The sequence below is a fragment of the Zootoca vivipara genome, chromosome 3 (genome assembly GCF_963506605.1).
Source record: "Zootoca vivipara chromosome 3, rZooViv1.1, whole genome shotgun sequence".
Classification (NCBI taxonomy): Eukaryota; Metazoa; Chordata; class Lepidosauria; order Squamata; family Lacertidae; genus Zootoca; species Zootoca vivipara.
In genome coordinates, this window is record NC_083278.1 from 51,710,582 (window position 1) to 51,737,714 (window position 27,133).

The following is a 27,133-nucleotide window of genomic DNA, read 5'->3' on the forward strand; positions in this document are numbered from 1 at the left end:
TATATATATGCATATAGATATATATAAACGTACTGTCAAAATAAGTAAATACCACAAAGGCATATGTAACCAGCTTCTATTTCCTAAAAATCAAAACTAAATTTGTTGTGTTTTTTATGACTCACAGCACAACGGGAATCTGCCCATAAGTGCAGATTCTGGATCAGGCCTTTATTAACAGGTCTCATTTCCTCCAGGAACCATAAAAATTGTTCCCTTTGAGAGGGAAGTAAACAGAAACAGCATTAAACACTGCCATCTACTGGTGATATTTTCCTTCAAAATCAATAGCACAATGAACCCGGTGCAGGTGTACTCAGACATAAATCCTATTAATCTCAATGAGAATCCCTGCATGCAGCCTAAATAACCCACTGTCATTAATAAAATGTATTTTCAAAGTAACATGGTAGCCTGCTAACTTTTGCAGAGAGTAAAAAAGCAGGGGAGGAAGGGGCAGAGTTGGAGAGAGTTCCTATAGGCAAAGGAGACTGCCTACCCTTGTGGACATTAAGGAGGAGCAGAGAAATGCCTAAAGTTGAACGACATCATCATCACCACCACCATCATGTCATAGCCGCCAAGTTATCCCTTATTTTAAGGGATTTTCCCTTATGCTGAATAGGCTTCCTTGAGAGAAAAGGGAAAACTTGGCAGCTATGCATCATGTTACTGGGCATCTTCTTGTTGAGCCCAGTTCCTTCTTCTCAATTATCACTCATTGGGATACTGAACCAGTACTCACATCAGAATGGCTTTAAAAGAAGACTAGGCAAATTAAGGGGGAATAAGGCTCTCATTGGCTACTAGCCATAATGGCTATGTTCTCATTTCACTGCCATAGGCAGTATGCCTTTGAATGTCAGTTGCTTGGAGTCAAAAGTGAAGAGAGTTCTCTAGTACTCAGGTGGTTGGCCACTGTGAAGACAGGATGATGGGCTAGATGGGCCACTAGCCTGATCCATAGAATCATAGAGTTGGAAGAGACCACAAGGGCCATCCAGTCCAACCCCTAGCCAAGCAGGAAACACCATCAAAGCATTCCTGACAGATGGCTGAATCCAGTAGGGTTCTTCTTGTGTTCTGGTGTTGGGAAAGACTTTGGGGCCATCCAGGTCCACACTCGCCAGGTTGAGCAGAAAGGCCACCAAATGCAGCAAGGCTGGATTGCCACATTTTGAAGTTAGTGGAGTAATGCATCTAAAAAGCCCCACCCCACCCCCATAATACCATTGCTCAGAATCAAAAATACTGGGGGAGAGGGGAGAGACTGGGTTCAGAGTTAACAAGGAGAACATGGAAAGGAATAAAAAAAGATTTCTTGCCCTTCTCTTTGACTCCCCACTTCCTTGCAGGTGGCTACTAGCATCATCTTTGTACTTTATTATGGTAATCTTTGTACAAGGACCTAACAGAAGCAGAAGATATCAAGAAGAGGTGGCAAGAATACACAGAGGAATTATACCAGAAAGATATGGAGGTCTCGTACACCCCAGGTGGTGTGGTTGCTGACCTTGAGCCAGACATCTTGGAGAGTGAAGTCAAATGGGCCTTAGAAAGCACTGCTAATAACAAGGCCAGTGGAAGTGATGATATTCCAGCTGAACTATTTAAAATTTTAAAAGATGATGCTGTTAAGGTGCTACACCCAATATGCCAGCAAGTTTGGAAAACTCAGCAATGGCCAGAGGATTGGAGAAGATCAGTCTACATCCCAATTCCAAAGAAGGGCAGTGCCAAAGAATGCTCCAACTACTGCACAATTGCTCTCATTTCACACGCTAGCAAGGTTATGCTTAAAATTCTACAAGGCAGGCTTAGGCAGTATGTGGACCGAGAACTCCCAGAAGTGCAAGCTGGATTTTGAAGGGGCAGAGGAACCAGAGACCAAATAGCAAACATGCGCTGGATTATGGAGAAAGCTAGAGAGTTCCATAAAAATGTCTACTTCTGCTTCATTGACTATGCAAAAGCCTTTGACTGTGTCGACCACAGCAAACTATGGTAAGTTCTTAAAGAAATGGGAGTGCCTGATCACCTCATCTGTCTCCTGAGAAATCTCTATGTGGGACAAGAAGCTACAGTTAGAACTGGATATGGAACAACTGATTGGTTCAAAATTGGGAAAGGAGTACGGCAAGGTTGTATATTGTCTCCCTGCTTATTTAACTTATATGCAGAATTCATCATGTGAAAGGCTGGACTAGATGAATCCCAAACAGGAATTAAGATTGCTGGAAGAAATATCAACAATCTCAGATATGCAGATGACACAACCTTGATGGCAGAAAGTGAGGAGGAATTAAAGAACCTTTTAATGAGGGTGAAAGAGGAGAGCGCAAAATATGGTCTGAAGCTCAACATCAAAAAAACCAAGATCATGGCCACTGGTCCCATCACCTCCTGGCAAATAGAAGGGGAAGAAATGGAGGCAGTGAGAGATTTTACTTTCTTGGGCTCCTTGATCACTGCAGATGGTGACAGCAGTCACGAAATTAAAAGACGCCTACTTCTTGGGAGAAAAGCAATGACAAACCTAGACAGCATCTTAAAAAGCAGAGACATCACCTTGCCGACAAAGGTCTGTATAGTTAAAGCTATGGTTTTCCCAGTAGTGATGTATGGAAGTGAGACCTGGACCATAAAGAAGGCTGATCGCCAAAGAATTGATGCTTTTGAATTGTGGTGCTGGAGGAGACTCTTGAGAGTCCCATGGACTGCAAGAAGATCAAACCTATCCATTCTTAAGGAAATCAGCCCTGAGTGCTCCCTGGAAGGACAGATCATGAAGCTGAGGCTCCAATACTTTGGCCACCTCATGAGAAGAGAAGAATCCTTGGAAAAGACCCTGATGTTGGGAAAGATTGAGGGCACTAGGAGGGGACGACAGAGGACGAGATGGTTGGACAGTGTTCTCGAAGCTACAAACATGAGTTTGACCAAACTGCGGGAGGCAGTGCAAGCCAGGAGTGCCTGGCGTGCTATGGTCCATGGGGTCACGAAGAGTCGGACACGACTAAACAACAACAACAACTAGCATCATCTTTATCAAAGCCCCATATATGATCAGATCCAGGGCTTATTAACATATGTCAGAAAGAAGTGCATAGAAGGAAGGCAGAAAAAGCATATGGTCCCTGCTTTTGTTCACACAAGAGAGAGCTATATTTAGCTGCCCTGTGGGGGCAGATCCCAGCAACTTGCTATATTTGGAATTTTGTGAGTGATATTATTAATGTACGGTATTTTTTATGTTACTTAGAAGGTGTGATGAGAGAGTTCTGACCTCACCTCTCCCTGCATCCTGGCATCTCCTGGAAGACCAGTTAGCAGGGCACCTAAGTTCCTTAAGTGGTCACAGTGGTGTATTAGAATGTTCTTTGTCTAGCTCCTTCCCTTTGACCTTACTGCCTTGGGTGACCCTGCTGGGAGTATGAGATTCCCTACGGTTTCACTCATAAGGGTCATAGGAATGTGCAAGCCCACTCACTCCCACCCGGGAACCAATGTCCCCACTGTGGAAGGACGTGTGAGTCCAGAATTGGCCTCCACAGTCACTTACGGACTCATTGCTAAAACCGTGTTTATGGAAGACAATCTTACTCGGCTACAAGTGATTGCCAAATATTAGAATGTATTAGAGTGTTGGCTCAGAACCTAGGACACCACGGTTCGAACCCTCACTCATTCATGAAGTGGGTTTGTCTTCCCCACTGATTTGGGAGAGATTTTGTAAATGAGCTGTGCCTCATACTAAGTACCTATCTAAGAGATCACAATATGCAGAGTGAGGGTGGGAAGCCTAAAGTCTGTGTGGACACCTGAGCCCACCAGTTCTCTGCAGGTGATCTAGCAAGGTGCAGCTGCACTCTCTGTGCAGCACCTCATGGTGAAAGGGGGGGTATTAATCATTTGTTAATTGTGCAGCTTCCCAGACTGAGGGTAAAGAGGTGCATATTTGAATGTTATAATGTCCAAAGAGATGAAAATCTAGTACTGGTTGGATTTCCAAAAATAGGTAAATAGTTGTGGGTTTTGCTTGTTGCTTTTAATATTGGGGAACATTATATTTTTAAAAAATGTCCCCCAGCAGTGGACATTCCAGAGTGTATGATACAGTCCCACCTCCCAATGTAAATTGGCAGTGAACATCACAGCAGGGCACCTGTCTACAAAGTGCCTGGGGATCACCTGTCTGCTCCCGGTATTTATCAAAGATCCAGTATCAACCGTCCCACTCTAATTCACTCTAATTCATCAGAATTCACTCTAATTCACTCTAATTCATCAGAGGTCAGCCTTACTTTAGTTAGAATTGCCGGGAGGCCTTGGCCCATAGATAGCTCAATCGATAGAGCAAGAGCCTCTTAATCATGGGGCCATGGGCCTCACGTTGGGCAAAAGATTCCTGCATTGCATGGTATTGAACAGGCATCCCGAAACTTCGGCCCTCCAGATGTTACTACAATTCCTATCAATTCCTATCTACAATTCCTACAATTCCTATCTTCCCCGACCACTGGTCCTGTTAGCTAGGGATCGTGGGAGTTGCAGGCCAAAACATCTGGAGGGCCGCAGTTTGGGGATGCCTGGTATTGAACTATATAACCCTCAGGGTCCCCTGCAACTCTATGAAATCGCGCCCTCTGGCTTGGAAGCCTGATCTTAGTGCCAGATCTGTAGGAGGCGACTAAGGTGACTCCACTTTGCACGCGCTCAAAAGAACCGTTATCAGAACGTCCCTTCCTCTGGGGACGAGACTTGGAGAGCAAACGAAAGCTGTAGCTGAGCAAAGAAGAGTTGCTGCAGGCACCTGGCCATGGCTTAAAAGGAAAAGGGAAAGAGGTCGCGAATCTGACGCGGGGCAGAGTGCGTGACAATGGGTGGGCAGGGCTTTCCCTTCTCCCCGGCCTGGCGGTGCTGAAGGGGGCGAGCGGTTTGTTCTCGACGGCCCTCCTCCTCCTCCTCCTCCTGTCCCCATAAAGGAGCTTGGCTGGAGAGAGCCTTCGACGTCTCATGTCCCTTCGGCTCCGCCTGTGCCAACCTGACCAGCACCTGCTCCGTTCCAGATCGCGCACCTGTCCTTCCCCATCCCCCACCCCCGCCTTGGGGCCGCAGTGAGGTTGGGTGGCCGCCTCCCCGCGTGCTCTCCAGCCCCTCTGCCGCTCTGCGTCCCCGACCTCTCATGGACGGGGCGGGCGCCGCGCCCTGAGGATGGAGAAACTGGCCAAGTTCCCGTCCCGGAGCGCCTTTGCGCCGGGCCAGCCGCAGCCTCCGCAGCAGGCGGACGACGACGACGACGAAGAGGACGAAGAGGAGGACGAGGACTGCTACGCCGAGCTGCTGGCCCAAGGCTTGCTGGACGAGGCGCCCCAGGCGGGCTCGCTGCCCGGAGGACGGCGCCGCGGGACCCACGAGCCGGGGCTCAGTGCAGGGATCAAGGCAGGTGAGGGGGCAGCTGCACGCCGGCCAGCGGGAAGGGGCAACCCAGAGGGTCACAATCCCCCAGGGCTGGTAGGGGCAGCCTCGGATCGGGGAGCCCTTCCTCGTGTGTTCCTGCTGGGTTGGGACCAATGCCGTTGTGCACTCTGCACCAGCCCCGGGGTTTTGTCACCACCCCCTGCTCCCGTTTGTACTGCCTTTGGCACTGGGAGCAGAGACCAGGATGGAGGATGCTCGGGTTTAAACTCATTGTCTTCCCCTCCCACCTACGGATGCGAAAGGAACGTCTTTCCAAATAATTGCAGTGGAAAGAGATGCCACGGAGCCAATGCCGAGTTTGTTTTGTTTCCATTCATTGCATTCCAAGGACGCGGTGAAAAGGACGCACAGGTCATCCCCCCCACCCCGCTTCACCCCCTCAGTTTGATGAGAAAAGTACAAAGGCTTTCATTCCCACCGAATTCCCTCCCTTTCCCTGCCGTTCTCTCTCTGAAACCCATATCCTAAACATATTTACAGAAAGCGAAAGGCTGCAAGAGGTCCCCTTGAACTCAGCGGGACTTCCTTCTAAATAAATACATAGGCTTGGAATGCGAGTCTCCCTGATTTTAGCTGGGCTTCTTAGCATTACAGTCACAGAGCTTGGCTTCAGTTTACTATACAGATGTATAGTATACTATAGCTGTATAGTAAACTGGTGGTGGTGTAGTGTTTGCTGGTGCTAAAGTCTGCAAGTCTGAGGTGGACATTCCCTCAGCTGGGTATCTACAGATTCCAAATTGACAAGGGAACATTTACTGGAGTAATTTCTGTTGTTGCCTGGGGTTTTGTTACTGAAGTACCCAAAATTCAACAGTCTGCATGTGAGATATGAATATAATAGCTAAAACAGCAGCATTGATTGGACCAAATATTCACCTCTTCCCGCATGTCTACCAGACATTCTTCTTTTCACATATTTTAAAACTCTGTATAGCTCTATGATAAGAAGACAAAACTAGATGTCATCAGCTGCAGCCCTGGGGATGTTTCTCTTGTTGCATTGGGACTATGGGATGTGTTTGTGTGTATGTGTGATGTGGCTCTTTGCCTTTGCAACACACCTGATCTGGATTGGCCATGTGGCTCTGAGAGGGGAATGCTCCCATCCCAGAAATCCAAGTTCAAAATTGTGTGGACTTCCCAGGTACAGGCCTAGCAAAATAAAATGAACCAACAGTCCACAGTTCATCTTGATTCATTGTGTTTTCTTCTTAAACTCCCTTGTGCTCAGAAATTCATTTTAGCCATGAACCCCTTTCCTTGGAAGAGGAAGATGGAAAGAACCACGAAAGTAAGATAAAATCTCTGAACAAACTCTCGCCTCCGAAGAAAACGATCACTCAGATGATGAAGGATAAGAAGAAGCAGGCGCAGCTCACCTTGCAATGGTAAGACCACTGGCCACTCCAGAGTGCTGGTTAACTCTGCACACTTACTGAAGAGTGACTCCCATTAAACTCAACGGCACATGCTTTGGAGTAGACATGCAATGCCCCTTTCCTGCTACTCCAGGGGTATAAAACAAGGTGCCCTCCAGATATTAAGGACTATAATTCCAAGAATATTTGCCCATCAGCCATGCTGGATGGGGGTTATAGGAGCTGTCGTCCAAGCACCTAGAGTGCTCCATGCTGTGTACACAGTGTTACTTTTCCCCATTTAATGTGTCCATTTTAAATTGTTTTAGGCTAGCGTGATTTCCATGTCATTGTAAGCCTAAGTATGGATTACCAGGACCACATACACATGCTGGCACCTGGAAAGGAGCTCCCACCTGCTTTGCTTCTCCCTGCTTTAACAACAACAACAATAACAATTGCACCCTGCCCATCTGGCTGGGTCGCCCCAGTCTTTCTGGCTGGCTCTTTGGGTGGCTTTTAGCTCATTGTGACAGCTTACCCAAGTTTTGGCTTCACATGTCATTCACACACAGGATTGTGGTTAAACAAACCTTGGTTACAAATCATGGTTGAGGAAGAGTGATCTTAACCACGATCCTGCATGCAGATGGCACACACTAAGCCAAGGTTTAGGCAAACTGCTGTGCCCTGCTGAGCTAAAAGGACAGCCAGGCAGCTGCTATATCCTCCCTGAAAGCCAATACGTCTCTGCATTCATGCTAGGCTATGATTTGGTTTAGGCTTAGGTAAGAGGCAGGACTATTAACATTGAGGAAGAAAGTGGTGGAGATATTCACATAGTACAAAAGGCCCAGGACTGACCTACTGACCAGCCCAGAAATTGGAAGAAGAAGAAGAAGAAGAAGAAGAAGAAGAAGAAGAAGAAGAAGAAGAAGAAGAAGAAGAAGAAGAAGAAGAAGAAGAAGAAAGGTGGATAAACTAGGATTAAGGATGGGACAGTTTCATGTTATTGGCTTGTTTTCCACCTTTAGGTTGGAAGAGAATTATATTGTATGCGAAGGGGTTTGTTTGCCAAGGTGCATCCTCTATGCACATTACCTGGACTTCTGCAGGAAGGAGAAACTTGAACCTGCCTGTGCTGCCACATTTGGGAAGGTAAATATGGCATTTGATTCACCTGTTTTCATTTCATTGTTGTTGTTGTTTTGAAAGAAACAAAGCCATTTCCTTCATTTTCTTCAAGAGGCATTTAATTTGAGCCTCTGATTTCTCCCATGATAACAGGACTGAGCAAAGTCCTCTGTGCTTTCAGTGAAATGTTATTTTAAATCTTACTCCTGGTAGGATGTGCTCAATGTCCTTCTTTGTTTTGCAACATGGGACTGAGAAGGGGCAGGAGTAGAAGCCGGGGATTTGCAGGAGGATAGAATCAGTCCTTCACCTGAAGAGGTGCAGCGTATAGGAAAAGGATTGCTGGAGGCGGCAAAGTTGAAAGGCATGTAACTTTTGTAATAATTACTGTGAGAATAAAGCACAGTTAATGAAAGAGATTGAAAAGGATAGGGTTGCAGGCGGCAGATCTGCCCTCTTCCCTCCTACCCCCAATTGACAAATATCCACCCACGCTTTAATGTTGAAATCATTTAATCAAAGTGAGAGGTGGGCTTTCCAAATTAAATCCAAACTACTAGGAACTGGTGAAACTAAACACCAAGAAAGCTTCAGAGTTCAAAAAACACCCATGATATCTCCCAATTGCTTTGTGGAGCTGAAACACATTAGTTTAATGAAATGGGGGGTGGGGGTGGCGGCGGTCCATGTCTTCCAATGATATTAAATGACTTCAGTACCAACAAGAGTGAATTAACCTTAATTCCCACCCACCCCCCAACTGCATTACTTCCTTTTCCGAACTTTGGCAACAGTGGGATTATCTCTTTCTATTAGACGCTGGGCTTTCCGGCTCCAGGGTATTTGCTCTGTTGTTGGCTGCTGAGCTGTGGTGTCTGTGGAGTCAGGCAGCGACTTTCGGCAGCTCGGCTCACCCTCAGTTGTTCCGTTGCAGAAGTCAGTTCCAAGGAGGGCCTTTCAAAGCAAGATTAGCCATGCTGCTGAACTCAAAACCAACAACCCAGTATCAGCACATCTCAAGTTCAGAGTTCCTTATCTCAAACCACATTGAATAAATTGGTTCTCCAAGCTAAACAACCTTGTTTTAAAACCCACCTGGCTTTTCGGTAACTGTCCAGCTACTCATATTGTCCAGTTGTCTTGTTGGTGCTTCCAGGGCAATTCATGTAGGATGCTAAAAGTGACACTGGACTTTTCTTGTGCCACTTGCCCAAAATGGTTTGATTCTTGTTCTTGTGACACAGAAGAACATCTGCCTTGTGTGCAGAGTGTCCCAGGTTCAATTCCCAGAAACATCAGCTAGGGATGGGAGATTCATCTGCCTGGAACCCTGGAAATCTGCTGAGCAAAATGGACCATTGGCTTGACTTGGCATAAGGCAGCTTCCTGTGTTCCTAGATGTAAATCTTAAGCTATGGAGGTTTTACATTCAAGTTTCATAATGTGGGAAATGAGAGTGGCAGGGAAGATAAACACAGTGCCACAGCCTTTGCCCTCCCATTATAGATATTTAATTTCTGATCTTTCACTCTAGACTATTCGTCAGAAATTTCCTCTTCTCACCACAAGGAGGCTGGGCACCAGAGGCCACTCAAAGTAAGAGATATTCCACCTCCAGCGCTTCAGAACTGTGATTTCTTAATCAATAAATGTGTGTGTTGAGCCGTAAAATCATTCATCAGACAACAGGAAGTCTTATATGAGATGAAGTAATAAATGGTCTCTAAAACAGGGTGCAGAATCTATTTCAGACATGGGGCCATATATTCTTGTGGCTGATCTTCCAGGGGCTGCAAAGATGGGGCCAAAAAACAGCAGGCAGCGCCAAAGGCCCTAGACACACTTGCCAAAATAAGCGCACACGCGTGTGCGCGTGTGCACACACACAGAGAGCAGTTAGGTTTGAAAAAAAGTCTCCTATTGGAGCTGATAGCAAGCTTTTTCCCCAAACCTAATTGTGGAAGTGGGCATAATTAATGGGGAAGATGAATGATAGAATGATAGCTCTGGGTCCAACCCCCAAGAAGAAAGCTATTAACTAAAAGGCCCCACAAAGCCTTAGTAGCACTTGGCCTGTCCACACTTATGGCAATTATATTTTACAATTCTTAAAATATGCACAGATGAGGTCTGAAGAAAACAAAAAAACCAACCAGGACATCAACATGGAAAATGCTGGAGTGCAACAGATTAGTAAATCAAAATGCCTGTAGGGTGATTCACAAGCATATCATTGGCAGACCCTGTCCCACCAAAAAAGGCCACAAGTACAGTGGTACCTCTGGATGTGAACAGGATCTGTTCTGGAGCCCCATAGGCATCCAGAGCAGTACTCAACCTGAAGCACTGAATCTGCGCATGCTCGCTGCGCGATTTGGTGCTTATGTGCATGCGCGTGACATCATTCGGCGTGTCTGCACATGCGCGAATCGCCGAACCCAGAAGTAACCAGGTTCGGCACATTCGTAACCCGTGATGTATGCAACCCGCAGTGAATGTAACCAGAGGTATGACTGTACTTTAAAACTAGATTTAAATACTTTAAAAAAAAATAAAGTGACAAAGGTCTGGGTGAAAAGGAAAGGTTTTGCCTGTTGCCTAAAACTAGACAAAGATGGTGTCAGATGATCTTCCCTAGGGAGAGCATTCCGCAAATGGGGAGCCGACACAGAAAAGCCCCGTTCTCATATTGCCACCCTCTGGACAACTCATGGAGGGGACACAAGAAGAAGGGCCTCCGATGATCATTGCAAAGTCTGGGTTGGTTCATATAGGGAGACTCAATCCTTGAGGTATTGCAGTCCTGAGCCATTTAAGGCTTTATAGCTCAAAACGAGCAGTTTGAATTGGGCCCAGAAACTAATTGGCAGCCAGGTCCATGTACTCTAGATCTGATCTTTTATAAATACCCTTGTGTGAGCTCAGATGAGATTCATTTCCTACTGATTTCCTATAACCGAGCCTTATTTAATTTGACGTTTGATGAAAAGGCTGAAAAAAATGCATTTTTTTTTAAATCTCCCAACATTTATATGCCTCTTGACTGTAATGAAACCACAAAGTGGTTTACAAAAGGCAGACTGAATGGGCTGAGTGAACAAGAGGAGGAGGGGGTGAAAGATGGAAGAGGTTAGAGTAAGCATAGCGAAATGGCAAAAGTGATCGAAAGCCCGGGAGGAAGAGGCCCTTCCACACAACCGCTGTCCATGAATTTCCACAGCCAATTAACTTAGTAGGAACCATTGAACAAATGGTCCAGTGCGGAGGAAGCCGGTTGGATATAAGCCCAATTGAAATCAACGTGACAGATAAATTAGTTGTGCTTAAATTAAGTCATAGGGTTTTAGCCACACAAGTAACTTCCTCTGGACCAAGGCCAAAGTCTGCTGTGCAGCTGCGGTTGCTGTTGAGGGATGACCTGTGTAGGTGTCATGGAGTGCAGATGCCGTGGGCTGTTTGAGCTCGAGTTACAGTTTAATTTCTTTGTAGACTTTGATCAATGCTAAATCTTAGCTTCCCTGCACCATTTCTGAAAGGCATTATCTTATTTATTAAAAGTGATTTAGTGGGTTAATAAAACTGATATGGCAGCTGGCCTTGCGATAATGAGTTATTGCAAGTGCCTGAGCAGCTTAATCCTATCATTGCCCTTATCAGCCATCATTTGTGTCAGCATATGCTCAGGCCAGGGCTACTTGCCACACAGGAACATATGTCCATGCACATGGAAATGGGAGGGTGAAGAAATAGAGGGAGAGAGGGAGAGAGATTGTTCTGCTTCTTACAGAAGCAGAAGTATTTTGATGAAAAATACATATATGAAGATTGTCATCACAGCTTTTATTTATTTTCAGTACAATAAAACCAATTAGACACTAAATAAACCTATCCCATCTAATCCTACCCATCCTATAAATCAGTTCTCCCTCTTCTTGATCCTCCCTCTTCTATCACACTATATATTATTTTATTTTAAATTACTTTGTATGTTACAGATAGTAACCTATTCAATAGCTAAACTTTACTATGGCGAAGCATACCTCAGACTGCTGGAAATAATCAGTTTCTAAAAATCAAAATAAGCTGGATTCCTGGTTTAAATGTCAATGCTGTACCTAATGACAAAATGGATCATATAAACTACTGTCTTGTTTTTCTCTTATTTTCTTATGAGTCTTAAGGAAAGGCATGGACCCTGTTTTCAGGGACACTGGTGGAACTTCTTATAGCGATAACACTTTTGGGTCTTTCATCACCTTGACTAGTCATGGTCCTAAGTTCAAATCCTAGCTTTTAATAATGTCCTGTCTTGGGGGACAGGATTACTGAATGAAGGTTACCTAATGAACATTAAAAAATAAAACTTGAGAGTCTGAGTTCTGTTTTGTTCTCAACATTTTGTGCCCCTTTTAACAGCATAGCTATCTATATCTATATCATCTATATCTATCTATCTATCATCTATCTATCTATCTATCTATCTATCTATCTATCTATCTATCTATCTGTTTGTTGGCTTCTTCCCTGCTACAGATATCACTATTATGGAATTGGCATTAAAGAAAGCAGTGCATACTATCACTCAGTGTATTCTGGAAAAGGATTGACAAGGTATGGTAAAATAACATTTGAAGTATAACTGTTGAATGATGTTCAAACATCAGTTTCACCTTGGACTAGTTCACACATGAACAATTGATTTTTCACCACTTGATTATTATATTACATGATCACAGGGGCGTAGGAAGATAGGGCAGTGGGGGCGGTGCGCCCCAAGTGAGGCGATCCCAGGGGCACCATCACCGCTGCCCTCCGCCCCCGGTGGCGGAGCATGAAGCTCCGCCGCTGCATGATCAGGTGTTTGCTTGAACATGCAAATGCTCAAAGTGTGGATAGGGGAGGGGGTGTGCATTCAGGCCTTGCCCCACTATGCTTGATTTATAACATATATGGCAACTATTTGTGTTATATGTTATAAGTAACATAACTAATAGCTACCCTCTCCTGCCACACCAGTGTGGCGTGTCACACCCTTTGAGAACAACTGGTTTATGGTCTCATTGCCTTGTGGGCAGTCTGTGTGCGTGAGAAACATCCTGACAGTGGGTGGGGTTGAAGCCAACAGGGACAATTGCATAACTCTACAACACACCCCTTATTGGGGACACTTTGGGGAACATGCTCTTAAATGCCTGGGAAAGCAGAAATTGTGTTGTCTAGCACCTAGATGAGTGAAATGAGGTCTCTAGTAGGTGCCCTTGGGGAGGGCATTCCAAAGGCAAGGAGCCACCACAGAAAAGGCTCTCCTTAAGCACAGTCATCAAAAAAGTGGCAAACGTTTAGCTATTTTGGGACTGAGTTAGGCTGCTTGTGGAACCACTGCTACTTATGCACAGAAGCTTTTTGCAACAACCACATCAAAGTGTCAGGCCATAATTTTTGTTGCATTTAATCCAAATTTCCTCTGACTGCAGAAAATCTCTTAAGGAAGAACAGACCTCTATATGTCTGCAGTCACCACTGGTATGAAAGCAAGCTAGTGCATTGGTTTGAGTGGGCAATTTGTCACATAATGTTTCAGTCTCCATCACCACTGGAATTTCAGTATAGCTGAATATATATCTGCATAATTATTATTATTATTATTATTATTATTATTATTATTATTAATAACCAAGTGGAAATAGATGTTGCTTCACTCTCCTCAAAAAAGCACCACCCTCCCTTTTGTGAAACATGATAGCTAGAGGGTGGTAGTACTTTTCTCAACATTTCCTAAATTTTACATCCTAATGCAAATGTGAAATATCTTGGTTTTCAAAGGTTTTCTGGAAGCAAGCTGAAGAATGAGGTGAGTAATATTTCATATGCTTTTGTGATGTAGTAGGAACATCAGATACCCAGAGCCCTGCTGATCCCATAGTGGAAGTTCCACGGTCTTTTGATGTCTGCTTCAAAACCTCATGTAGTTGTGGCCTGTTGTTTATACTTCCTAAGAAGACTAGAAAATGCAGGCTCTTGATCCAGAGGGGGAAGTGAACTCAGATCAGAAATTTAAGAACAGAACAGCTACAGGAAACTTTTGACTCCACTCAGATACAACCAAGTTCAAGGTGACCTAACAACTAAACTGTACAATAGCACGATCCATATATGTGGGTCATCAACGAGGCTCTTCCCAATGTCAGCTTCCCCCCCCCCCCCAGTTTTGGGAGGAACAAAATTTTAGATTGTTTAGCAACATGTCCCCCTGGTAACATAAAGTAGGAATATTTTACAGAACTACAGTTAATGATGTTCATTACATTATTTTAATTGATTATAGCCAGAACTTTCCCAAGCCTCTGTCTACAATGTTTTTTGCTACACTGCGGTACACAGATTTGCAAATGGTTGGCTCCCCTCACCCACCGAGAAGGCAGCAGTATCAGCAAACTCCTTTATCTAAAGCATTTACTGTGCCATTCAAGACTCTGTGATTAATTGAGCCACCACAAATAATTGCTGTCATGGACTCTCACGTTAAGCGGGCTTACAAGTTCCTTCGAAGTGAAAGACACCCATGGCAAATGTGCGGCTGAGACCCAAGTCTCCAGATTCATTATTGGAACTCAACATGCCAATGTTTTCTCTGCATTCAACACAAACCCACACACCACACCTCCTCCCTCAGGTCCCCTTGCCCCCCCTTTTTTGTATGTTTGATGGGTACTTGCATCATGATGTTTCCCAACTTACTCTTGTTATTTATTTATTTATTTTAAAAAACAGTCACCAAATGCTGATAGGTAATTGTTCAACTGCAGTCATATTGACTCATGACAATCTTTTAAACCACCTAATGTTTGTGTCAATACAGAATGTGAGCACACATCACTTCATTCATTTAGCTCTTTATCTGTGTTTGTGTAGCCTGATTCTTAGGTGAGGTGCAGCCTGACTATATTTCTATCCTTGCTCACTTTATTTTACCTTAAATTGTTGAAAATCTAAAACAATGGTTCCCCAATCTTTACCCCTATGGACCACTTGAAAATTGCTGAGGGTCTTGGTAGACCACATCCTGATTTTTCCACCTCTCGTAGCAATTGTAATGTGGTATTTTTAGATCTTCATTTATTTCTTTTATATTGCATTTTATGGCATTACAATTTGAATTCCATGCAACACAATAAAACACAATATAAGAAGTAAATGAAGCAATAATAAACCATTAAAAATAAAATAGAAAATATTTAATGTGATGGATGTGCCATCTCCTGTCTTAGACCACAAATCCACAGACATGCCATGGACCACCTGAATGAAGCTTGTGGACCACTGATGGTTCACAGACAACAGTTTGGGAATTTCTGATTTCAAACATCCATTGAATATCATCCTTGAATCCTGAGACTGGTCATGGACACGCTGCTTAGTTAGATGGCCTGGCTTGTCTCACCCAGCATGCTAATTCTGAGAAGCCAATATATAACAAATTCAAAAGCTGTGGTCACTGGAATAAAAATAAAGGGATGCAATGTTCAAGACAGACTAATATTTGCACTTCTTCAGTGTTTTGCCGTTATTCACATTCTGTGCACCTGGATCCATGTTGTAAACTGTAGGATCAAAAATATGGGATCCAAATAAATTTAGCTTTCAGTAGTTACCAACACATACCGTAGTTCCCGACACTCCATACAAATGTTGTATCCCAGCATCTGCTAAGGGCCCAGAAATCAAAGGGAGCCTCCCTCTATGACTCTCAATCCTTCCACCTCTGATCCCACCCAAATCTCTCTTACAAATTAAAACGTCTGCAAAAGCTACAAAATGAATAATTTACACATAATATACAGATTATGGTCATTTACCCTGAGAATATGAGTTTCCTAGCTGTGGAAAGTACTTTGTTTCAGTTTCAAAGTCTTTTATTAAAAAAAACACAGAGAGGAAGAAAAACAAATTAAAATATAATGCAAAAAATTTAAAGGGCAGGTATGAAAAAGGCGGCAACAAGGAGAAAACACAGTTTTTGGAATCATTTCAGGAAGAAGCATCCAGCTTTTTTAGAAAATCTTTTCCCCTTTTCCTTTTCCTTCTGTCCTTTTAATGCTTAGGGTTAGTGTACAAACATACAGTAGGCAGGTGGGGAACTTTCTCTCTCCCTCTCTCCCTCTCTCCCTCCCTCTCTCCCTCCCTCCCTCCCTCCCTCTCTCTCTCTCTCTCTCTCTGTGTGTGTGTGTGTTGCTATGTGCTAAAGCACCACCATATATATTTTTCTGATTTAGTCTTCGTATGCATAGATTTATTATTAATTTAATTGATTTATTCACCACTTAATATAAGCAATCTTTAAGTGGTTTGCAAAGTAGAAACTATTAAAAGAAACCAAATCTGAAGTACAAATCAATAAGAGAGACAGACATACTTTCAATAAAAAATATGGAATCTAAATATAAAACCAAAATACTGATCAGAACAAAAACATAATGCTAGCTTCATAATTCTGATCAGTAAATTTATGCCGATTAGTATGGCCAACTTTTATCCTGCTAAAATTGCAGCTGGTTGTTGGCGTGAAGATGTAATATTGTTTTCCATCTTATAGGGCGGATTCACTCGGAAATACTCACTGAGCTCCAAAACTGGGACTCTCCTTCCAGAATTCCCCAGCGCCCAACACCTTGTACTGGATGGGTGCATCTCCAAAGACAAGGTAAAAATGTAAAGTGATAATATATTGAACTAAATCAGCTCCTTTTTATTCTGTCTCTTCCCTTGAAGGCTTCACAGTAGTAGTGACATGAAACAAGTAGAAATGTCTATAAACAAACAAACTTGACTGATTTATAGTGGGAGCAAACCTCTATTATCTCCTTTTAACTGGCTCTCCAGTGGAAAGTGGTTAAATTATTTACATATTAACTTGCCTAATATTTTACAAACAGGTGGTATTTGCCTTAAGAAGGGCAAAACAAAGAAATAGTTAGGAGAACTATCCATTCCAAATGCCAATGGATTAATTTAGCACTGATAAGATAGGGGCAAACGATTGGGGCAAATTATGAAGTGGATTTTTCCTCCTGCCTAGTTTTGTCAATGAACAGAAGATAGCAAACTTGTACTTACTGATTATTTTTAAATTATGTACATGTGGAGTTTACATGACAGAAAAGAGCACTGGGCATTTCAGCTAGCAGATTGGGTTCATTTCTTTGTAGACCGTTGTGAACAATCACAGGTAAAATGCAGACCTTTATGAACAGTCTCACCGAAAATTTCACAATTTTGGCTTATTGTCCGTTTGATCATTGGGATCTCCCAGACTTTCCCAATCTTCATTAAAAGCCTGATATATGCTTTGGATCCCACAGGAGTCCATGAAAATGTAGACACTGGATTCTATGGAGACACTTTAGCTTGGAAAGGTGCTCTACCTAAAGCATACAACATGTCCTTGTTGTAGAAGATACAATCTGCATATGCCAGGCAAATTAGCATTTAAAATAATTTTATAGCTTTGACAAAATCTTCATGATTCTATTTGATTGGGTGGTCCAGATCAACCATTGCAGCAAGATGATGTATAACATTCAATTACCAAAATGCCCATTTTGGAGATCAAAGTCAGAAATCAGCACTTGAATTTTAACAGGAGAACCCAACTTGGAATGTTCAGCTTCAAATGATAGTCACTTTCTGGTCTTTTGATTGGACAGTTTATCTTGGCATGTTAAACGCTATTGCTGTATACTTATAACTCTATTCTGTGTTACATCAAGAAGCAGAAGGACAGAGCATGGCAAAGCTTTAGCTCCAGCCTGAGTGTTGCAGTGGAGAGTGCTGGATTGAAATCATGGCTTAGCCATGACAAATCACTCTTTGGCCTTCTTAAGTCGTTTATCTCCATGCGAAAGATTTGTGTTTGAAGCCCATGAGAGATCCTGCCACTCAGTGCTAGCAATAGATGGACCAATGGTCTGATTCAGTAGAAGGCAATGTCATATGTGCTTATGATAGTTGGATAGGTTTGCTGTGAGGGCAATTGAGGCTTCCAAAGGCACTTTGAAAATCTTACATAAATGGTAAATCAAATAAATTAGCAACTAAGTGATCGCCTCGCCCGATATATATATTAAGTGCAATGCTCAATTCCATACATTATTACAGTATTGTGTTGTATTATATCAGCTTTCACAGTTAGTGCAAAAATGCACAATGATACTTACTAAATTCCTGTAGAAGAGGTGAAAGTTTGTGTGAAGGGTCATAGCTCAGTGGTAGAACACATGCTCTGCATGCAGAAGGTTCCAGGTTCAGTCCCTGGCATCTCCGGGTAAGACTGGGAAGCATTCCTGCCTGAAACCAGGGAGAATTTGTGGCACTCGGTGTCAACAATACTGAGATTGAAGGACCAATGGATTGACAGTATAAGTTGGCTTCCTATGTCTCTGAATTTCATTTCATTTCATTTTTTATTTTTATTCCTAAAATAGGTAGATACCCTTATCATGATGTACAAAACCCATTGTCAGTGTGTTCTCGACAACGCCATTAATGGAAACTTTGAAGAGGTAAGGCTCACTTGAGTACGCACCTAGCACTTACCTGTACAAGATCATGGCCATCATATCATTCATATCTGTGCTCTCCTTGCTCTTCCATAGATCCAACATTTCCTATTACATTTTTGGCAAGGAATGCCCGACCACCTCCTCCCCCTGCTTGAAAACCCTGTGATCATTGACATCTTCTGTGTTTGCGACTCAATACTATACAAGGTGTGTTACGTGTTAACTAAAGTGGAGTATGGAAATCTTGTCCCAAGCTAAGTCTTCACTGAAGTGAGGAGCTGCTTCAGTCTCTATACAGGGTTCATATGACTGAATACTCCTCCATACAAAAATAATTAAAATCCCTGCAGATAGAAAACAGGAGTGCCAGGGTTCCTTCCTAATTTTTTATCAGGAGTACCTCCTCCTCCTCCTCCTCCTCCTCCTCCTCCTCCTCCTCCTTCTTCTTCTTCTTCTTCTTTCTCTTCTTCTTCTTCTTTCTCTTCTTCTTCTTTGGCGATCACTCGTAGCCAAGTAAGATTGTCTTCCATAAACACGGTTTTAACAATGAGTCCATAAGTGACTGTAGAGCCCAATTCTGGATCCGCACGTCCTTTCACATTGGTTCCCGAGCGGGAGTTGATCATGGTGTGGATTTGCCAAGTGTGCCTTCCTCTTAGCACGTTTCTTCCTTGCGTCCTGAGATCGAGATTCTTTAAAGCCCATGACACATTTGGTAAAGGCTCTTCTCCAACTGGAGCGCTCGCAGGCCAGTGTTTCCCAGTCGTCAGTGTTTATACTACATTTTTAAAGATTTGCCTTGAGACAGTCTTTAAACCTCTTTTGTTGACCACCAGCATTACGCTTTCCACTTTTAAGTTTGGAATAGAGTAGTTGCTTTGGCAGATGATCATCAGGCATCCGTACAACATGACCAGTCCAACGAAGTTGATGTTGAAGAATCATTGCTTCAACACTTTGCTTCTTCCAGTACACTGATATTAGTTCGCCTGTTTTCCCAGGTGATGTGTAAAAATTTTCAGAGACACCGTTGATGGAATCTTTCGAGGTACCTTTGTACCACCTATAGTGGAATGGTTGATGGAGAGTGAAGTGGAGTGTTAAAGTTTCTACAAACTCTTTAGTCCGTTAACTTTTAATGGTTGTTGAAAGGGTCTCTTAAGTGTAGACAAGGCAATTTTAAGGAAGCTTTAGTAAGCACCAGTTTATTCCTCCTACCGGTACATGGAAATGTCTTGATGTTCGAGAACTTTTCATTTTCCTGCCATTTTGTTCAAGGTCCTTACAGATGTACTCATCCCTGCAACTATGCAAGAAATGCCAGAAAGGTGAGCAATTAGTTGCATAAGATGATGTTGATTGAATAATAAAGGTGGACATTTTGATAACTGATATGGAAAGGGGGGAGGAATTACCTTTTTTTAAAAAAAAGTTGATCTTTCGACACCTAACGATGTGAATTATTGTAGTTGAACAGGGAGCAGCTTGACGGACAGCTATGTTTCACTTGCTAATTTCAGTTGCATTTATTTGTTCTCGTCCAGCAAAGGCAATCAAATTCTCTATGTACAAAAGGGCAGGATGTGAGTGGTTCCTTATGCTGAAACTCCGCCATCAGCAGACAGGACTGTACACAAGTTCCCCCTCGCTAGATTTGGACTGTACACATAGCATAAAACAAAGAGTTAGCACTTTCAGCTTTGCTAGCTAAGGAAAAATCGCATTCAGCCTTCCCTTCCTAAACAGATGTCTCAGTGTTCATTATCTATACAAGGGATAGTCAACATTTTTATACCTACAACCCACTAATGCATCTTTCTTGATGGTAAAATTTCCTTACCGCCCACCAGTGCTCAATGGAAGGAGGATTCAGCTTGTGCCGTAGAGCCCCCTACCACCCACCTAGAATCCTGAAATGCCCATTAGTGGGTGGTAGGAACCAGGTTGACACCCCCTGATCTATACAGTGGCATACAGTATTAATTTGGGGTTTCTAAAAGGTGTCTGTTGGATATATTTGTTTAGGCTGAATTGTTTTGTGTTGTTTCATTCCCTGTTGTTTAATGCAGTATCAAGTATGGTTGAAGGCTTAATATATTTTGATTGGATAGGATTGCAGTGGCAAATGTTACTTTAGCTAAAGCCAAAACTCATTTCACATTGCCACTTTGCCATGTCAGGCAATAGCAGCTGGGCTGCTGGGACAGTAGATTTGACCCATCTTGTTGTGCTGGCGCATAATAACACCATGTGACACTTGTCATTGCTTCCCACGGTGTTGCTAGTCTTGTGGAATTTTTTGCAAATGCAATTGTCTTGAGTTTGGGCCACGTGGCTTTTGAGACCTCGAGCAACAAATCTGGCTTGTGTTGGTTTATCAAGTATGCAACTTAGATTGTCCAGCATTTTGGTTCAGCCGTTCCTGATTATGACAAAAATCAATACAGAAGTTGATTCCAATCTGCTATTTTCCTTTTCATTAGTTTGTTGGCTGATATAAGAAATTTTGCTAAAAACTGGGAACACTGGATTGTTTCATCACTAGAAAATCTACCTGAAGACCTTGCAAGAAAGAAATTACCCATAGCACGAAGATTTGTATCTTCACTGAAGCGTCAAACCTCCTTTCTGCACTTAGCTCAGGTAAATCTAAAACTGAAATCTAAAACTGCATCTGAAACTGAGAAGACACCAGTTATAAGAACTGTGCTTGCTATTTCAGTATTCATTCCATTTTTTTCTATGTCAGAAAACATTAAGGAGGGTAATAATAATAATAATAATAATAATAATAATAATAATAATGATTCTGTATGGTCTTCTGAACATAAACATAAAGAGAAACAGTAGTGCCATCTCTATTAGCATTTTCAGCATAGTTCCCCCCCTCCCTGTTGCCTATTCACAGATTGCTCGACCAGCTCTTTTTGATCAACATATAGTGAACGCTATGGTTGCTGATATTGAGAAAGTAGATCTGTACAGCATTGGATCCCAGGCATTGCTCACAGTCTCAGGAAGCATGGTTTCTGAGGGAGAGGGCTACATCGAATGTAAGTTGCTGGTCAAGGGAGGAATCATTGCTCTTCCCCACACCCAGGAAATTTCTTTTAAAATATGTTACATTAAAAATCACATTTAAACCTTTTCTGTCCTGTAAGAATCGTTTCACCACTTAAAGAGATTTTTGAAATCTTAAGTGGTATAGAAATGCTTTAAACTTGGCTCTCCAGATGTTTTGGGACTACAACTCCCATCATCCCTAGCTAACAGGACCAGTGGTCAGGGATGATGGGAATTGTAGTCCCCAAACAAATGGAGGGCCAGGTTTGGCCATGCTTGCGAGAAAGAAACACTAATAATGATGTTAATAATGTCCAAGAGAAGTCAGAAGAAAAACCATATGATTCCCAGGCAATATTGGTTTAATTTTGCTTTATCCAGCAGCTTAAATCTAAGGTGATTTATGTCTCATGTGTGAAAATAGGCCTTAACCTGCAGATGTTTACTACAGAGGCCTGAAGCTGCATGGAAGGCAAGAGCTTCTTAGTTCACTTTAATGTTGGGAGGAGCTCTTTCTCATTCCATGCACATGGTGGCCACTGATACTGAAGAACCTGTTTGGGTTTGGGAATGTGACAGAGGCAACTGATTGTATTATTTGAAAAAATCAGCTTTTGATTTTTGAAAAAAATCTCCACTTTTGATATTTCAGACTTTTGCTGAAATCATTACAGGATCATTGGCATGCTGATTTTATCTCTGGTGATTGCTTGTTATGATGACTTGGCTAATTTTTCCTTTTGTCTGGCTACACTCTGTGATATTTGTCGTTAAAAGCATTTCACTAAGGAATAATAAGTTTCAGAGTTTATGAACAGGTTTTTGTTTCCTTTTTTAAAGTTATGTTTTTTTTCCTTTTTAAGACACGTTTACATTTTCAGTGCCATTTCTTTTCCTCTTCTTCTTTTTTACTCCATTCTTCTGTTCTGCTTGCATAGCTTTATCATTGCTGTGAGACAGGAAAAGACTGGCTAATCCACAGGAGAAAAATTCTACAGGGTGCATGTAGCCCCACCATTTACTGCTGAGGTAGATTGCTCTAAATCAAGAGGAGTGCCCTAGCCATTTTTGGCCTGAAGGTCACATTGACATGTTAAAAACCCTCTGGAGACTACATGCCAAAGTGGATGAGGCATTAAAGTCTACTTAGTCAGGGTAGCTGGTATAAGACTGGGTACAACTAAACCATCAAGATAAAAAAAATCCTTCAGTAGCACCTTAAAGACCAACTAAGTTTATATTTTGGTATGAGCTTTCGTGTGCATGCACACTTCTTCAGATACCATGCACACGAAAGCTCATACCAAAATATAAACTTAGTTGGTCTTTAAGGTGCTACTGAAGGAATTTTTTTATTTTGCTTCGACTCAGACCAACACGGCTACCTACCTGTAACTAAACCATCAAGAGTTTATGGTATTTTATTCCTGCGTTTCTCAAAATTGCTATAAGGGCGTACACTAAGCAACAGCTAAAGCTACTGGGTTGTTTCCAGCTAAGGCATACTCAAAATAGGCCCATTCAATTCAATGGACTTTATTTTGATGAACTCCAGGTGCTATCTTCTCATTTCACCTCTGCTGCTCTAATTCTTCATTTTCCTTTCCTTTACATGCTCCAAAACTATCAATGACTGGTGAGTGGCTTTCTCTCCTGTTCAGAGTAGAATGCAACTACATGTTTTCCTTTTTACATGGTAGATGACTCTATTACAGTGTTTCAAGAACTGAAGGACCTTTTAAAGAAGAATGGCACTGTGGAGTCCTTTATTGAATGGCTGGATACTGTGGTTGAGCAAAGGGTTATCAAGGTAAGCCCCAAATGAAATCAAATTGTTCCTGATAAAGTCCATTCATCCTATGATCAGCATCTTTCCCTCTGGTGGTACCCAACTGGCACCTTCCATTTCCTGGGGGTGGAGATACAATGGGATACTGTGGTTTAACAAACCAAAAATGAATTACAACACAGAGAATGAGGGCACACAAGGTAGCAGTTTGTTGGACTGGGACTATTACATCTGAACTAAATCCAATGTATTGTTAGGCTTCAGCTTGATAGAAATAAGTAAGGCATACCTCAGAGATATTGCAGGTTTGGTTCCAGACCAAATATTTCAATGAAGCAAGTCACCCAATTCTTTGTGTGTCTCCCAGTGCATATAAAATGTATGTTTGCACTATACTGTAGTCTATTAAATCAGGCCTCCCTGGCTGCAGGGGCAGGAGGGGGGGAAACCCAACTTCAGCCCTATGGCCAGAGGAGGGCAACAGCAGCAGGGGGGTGGGCCGAGTGCAGTTGCACCACTATCCTCATAAGGGTGAATGAGGTACACCTGTACTTTGTGAGAAGACCTTTAGGCCTCGAAATCCATACACTACCACTATACAATTCAAATGATCATTAAGCCCTCTGATTCAAGAACGAATTGAAATATTGCAGAGTAAAATGGTATTCTCAGCTCTGTTTAGCTAATCTTTAGATAATCACTGTTAAACAGAGGAAGCAAGGGAGGGGTGGAACTATCCACCATTCAGCATCTGTTGCAGAACATTGTTCTAGGGCAAACAGGTATAGTTTCCAGTGTTTTCCTCCCACGTCTGGAAAAAAATGCTGAACAATTTACTGTATGAATCAAGATTAGCTGAGTAAGAGGTAATGATTTACAGAACACGTAATCCTTCCATTGCCCTCTACCTTCTGTTCAGTTAAAAGTGCAGGGCCTCTCTCCGTCACACCAAATGGCTTCCTTTTGTTTGCTGATTGAAAAAGGGGCAGCTCGTAATGTTACCACAAGCTGCTGCTGCTGGGTCCTGGCAAGGGAGGCTGTGTCAGAGGGTCTTTCAACACCTGGACACAGAAAGGACTGACAGATTGATAGCACATTTTCTTGCATGGGTATTGTGGGGTTTTGCTGGGCAGGGGTTGTTGCTGTTGGTCTTTTGTATCTTGATTTTGTTGTGATTTATTCGGGTTGGTTTTGTATTTTTAAATGTTTTGTTTATTGTTTATGACTGCTTTTGTTATGTTGTAGTTGCGTATTTTTTCATGTTGTAAGCCTCCTTGAGCTTGATTTGAACTGTGGAAAGGTAGCATACAAATAAAATTATGTATGTGTGTATGCGTGCATGCATGACAAGAGACAGAAGCAGGCCCTGATATCTATTAAGTGTCTCTGCAGGTGCATCAGTGATGCTGCAACCATTATTTAGAATGGAGTGTAAAAGTGCTTAGGCCAGGCTTCCTCAACCTCAGCCCTCCAGATGTTTTGAGAGCACAGTTCCCATCATCCCTGACCACTGGTCCTGCTAGCTAGGGTTCATGGGAGTTCTAGGCCAGAAACATCTGGAGGGCCGAGGTTGAGGAAGCCTGGCTTAGGCTCTTGCAGCCTTAATGATGCAGTGGGGTTTACTCAGAAGCAAATCCCTCTGTGCTCAGTGGGATAAACGTGTGTAAGATCACAGCCTTGAAGGTCCTTAGTCTGGGGCCTGGATTGTGCTCTCCACTTCTTAGAAAACATTGTTTTCTCCCAACATCAAGTGAAAACTCTCTTGACTGATGTTCACCTTGCAACAGTAGGTTACAAAACTATGGCCTGTATGAGGCACAGGCACCATGGTACCCTCCAGATGTTTTGAATGACACCTCCCATAATCCTTGACCATAGGCTCCTTACTGGTTGGGACTGATGGGAGTCCAACAACATCCAGAGGGCAACAATGTTGTCGCCCCCTGGTCTATACTAACAATAACTGGTTTTTGATAAAGCCAGTAGTTAACTGTGATAGATAACACACAGTCTTCAAGCAAGCTCACTACAAGCAAGATGCATGGGCTTTGGCCTCCAGAAATACTGCACTGCACAGCAGGACGGGTATGTTCTAGTTTCCACTATATGTGGATTTGGTTTTCATTTCTTTTCTCTGTCTCTCTCTCCCCACCCCACCCCCACCTCCCTGCCATTTTGTTTAGGCAAGTAAGCAGAATGGTCGATCCCTAAAGAAGAGGGCACAAGACTTTCTTCTCAAATGGAGCTTTTTTGGAGCTCGAGTAATGCACACTCTCACTTTGAACAACGCATCAAGTTTTGGTATCTGATTTTATTCAAATTCTTTGTTTTCCTATTTAAGTTATGGCAAGGTGTAACCAGGGGCCCCCGCCAAATGAAATGAGGTGGGACGTCCATTTAGGCAGTCTCAAAGTCACACAGACAAGCCTATTTTCCCAGAAGCCAAACAGAAGTCCTCTCTAATCCAGGCATATAGAGACTAGTTGGGATTACTCAGTGATGAGAAGTATTTTCTGCACATGGCCAGTGGTTCTTACATTACTTTTCTAGGACTGAGCCATGGCATTAAAAATAAATTCTAATGTTAGGCTCTGGTAGGCCCTGGCTCCAACCAAACTTTTGTCTTTATCTGTGTGGTTTATATAATTGGTTCTTTTAATTTTAGAGGAAAAGGTGATTTTGTTGTTGAGATGCTGAGTGATTTTCTCTTACCTCCATGTAACTAGAAGCAAGTTTTTCTTGATGTTTTTGTTGGCGTACTTATGTTATTGCTTTTTGGCAATGGGTTTGTATTTATTCCATTAAAAGGCACAGATGCCAGGATTCATGCCATGTTAAATTTCTACATGAGAGCTGATGGGACTAAGCTTTGTCTGGAATTTGTGCTCACAACCTCTCATACAGAAGTCCCTCCCCAGTGGCGGAGGAAACGTCTCCAGCACCCGGGGCAGCGCACCCCGTACAGACTGCGCATGTGCTGCATCCCACGTGTGCGCACTCAGCACAGAATGCTGCACATGCGCAGTCTGTACGGAATGGCACTCGCGACGGCGGCTGTACGGGCTGTCGTGTAAGCGTGCGTCAGCCGTATGGTCGCCGTGCGAGAAGCAGCCCATAAGGATGCCACGTGAGAGCGGCAGCCCAGACTGCCCATATGGACTGCACGCACCCTTGGCCGCTCTATAGCTGGGGGGGGCAGGGGCCATCTTGTCACCCCCACCCCCAGAGTGGAACCTGGGGCTGCCCCCCGCCCCCTTCCTATGCCCCTGTCCCTCCCTATCTACATATGTGTATATAGGAAGTTGTCTTAGACTGAGTCAGACTATTGGTTCATATAGCTGAGTATTGTCTACAATGACTGCCCGGGGCTTTCCGGGGGTTTAGGCAAGAGGATTTTCCAACCCTATCTGGAGAAACCTGTCACCTTTTGTACACAAACCATATACTGTGTTTTTTCTATGTCCAGTCACTCAATCAACCATTTTATTTGTTAAAACCATGCTCAAGGTGGCTTGCAACATATCCAAAAATAACTACAAAATAGCAAAAGTAGTCATAAATAATAAACAAAACATCAAATGTTACACAACCCAATTGAACAATTTCCATATAAATAATAAGATACAAAATAAAGATACAAAGAATTATCAACAGCAACAAGCCCCTGTGAATAGCCATAAGCAACACCCTTTTGTAGCTGGAGTCAGTCAGAGCCCCACCCTCCCAGTCCAGGTGGGAAAAGGCCT

General features: G+C 42.9%; 1 protein-coding gene across 1 annotated transcript in view; it reads left to right on the plus strand.

Moving 5' to 3' along the window:
* The first annotated feature begins 5,214 nt into the window (after nt 1-5,214).
* RFX6 (regulatory factor X6) overlaps nt 5,215-27,133 on the plus strand; it is a 31,828-nt gene continuing 9,909 nt past the window's right edge. Inside the window, exons 1-14 of the mRNA XM_035110587.2 lie at nt 5,215-5,446; nt 6,716-6,872; nt 7,877-8,000; nt 9,511-9,572; nt 12,510-12,587; nt 13,800-13,827; nt 16,570-16,677; nt 18,458-18,535; nt 18,629-18,742; nt 19,814-19,863; nt 21,019-21,178; nt 21,444-21,588; nt 23,299-23,408; nt 25,571-25,688. Of these exons, the coding sequence (XP_034966478.1) occupies nt 5,215-5,446; nt 6,716-6,872; nt 7,877-8,000; nt 9,511-9,572; nt 12,510-12,587; nt 13,800-13,827; nt 16,570-16,677; nt 18,458-18,535; nt 18,629-18,742; nt 19,814-19,863; nt 21,019-21,178; nt 21,444-21,588; nt 23,299-23,408; nt 25,571-25,688 (1,564 nt within the window). The remainder of the gene's footprint in view (nt 5,447-6,715; nt 6,873-7,876; nt 8,001-9,510; nt 9,573-12,509; nt 12,588-13,799; nt 13,828-16,569; nt 16,678-18,457; nt 18,536-18,628; nt 18,743-19,813; nt 19,864-21,018; nt 21,179-21,443; nt 21,589-23,298; nt 23,409-25,570; nt 25,689-27,133) is intronic.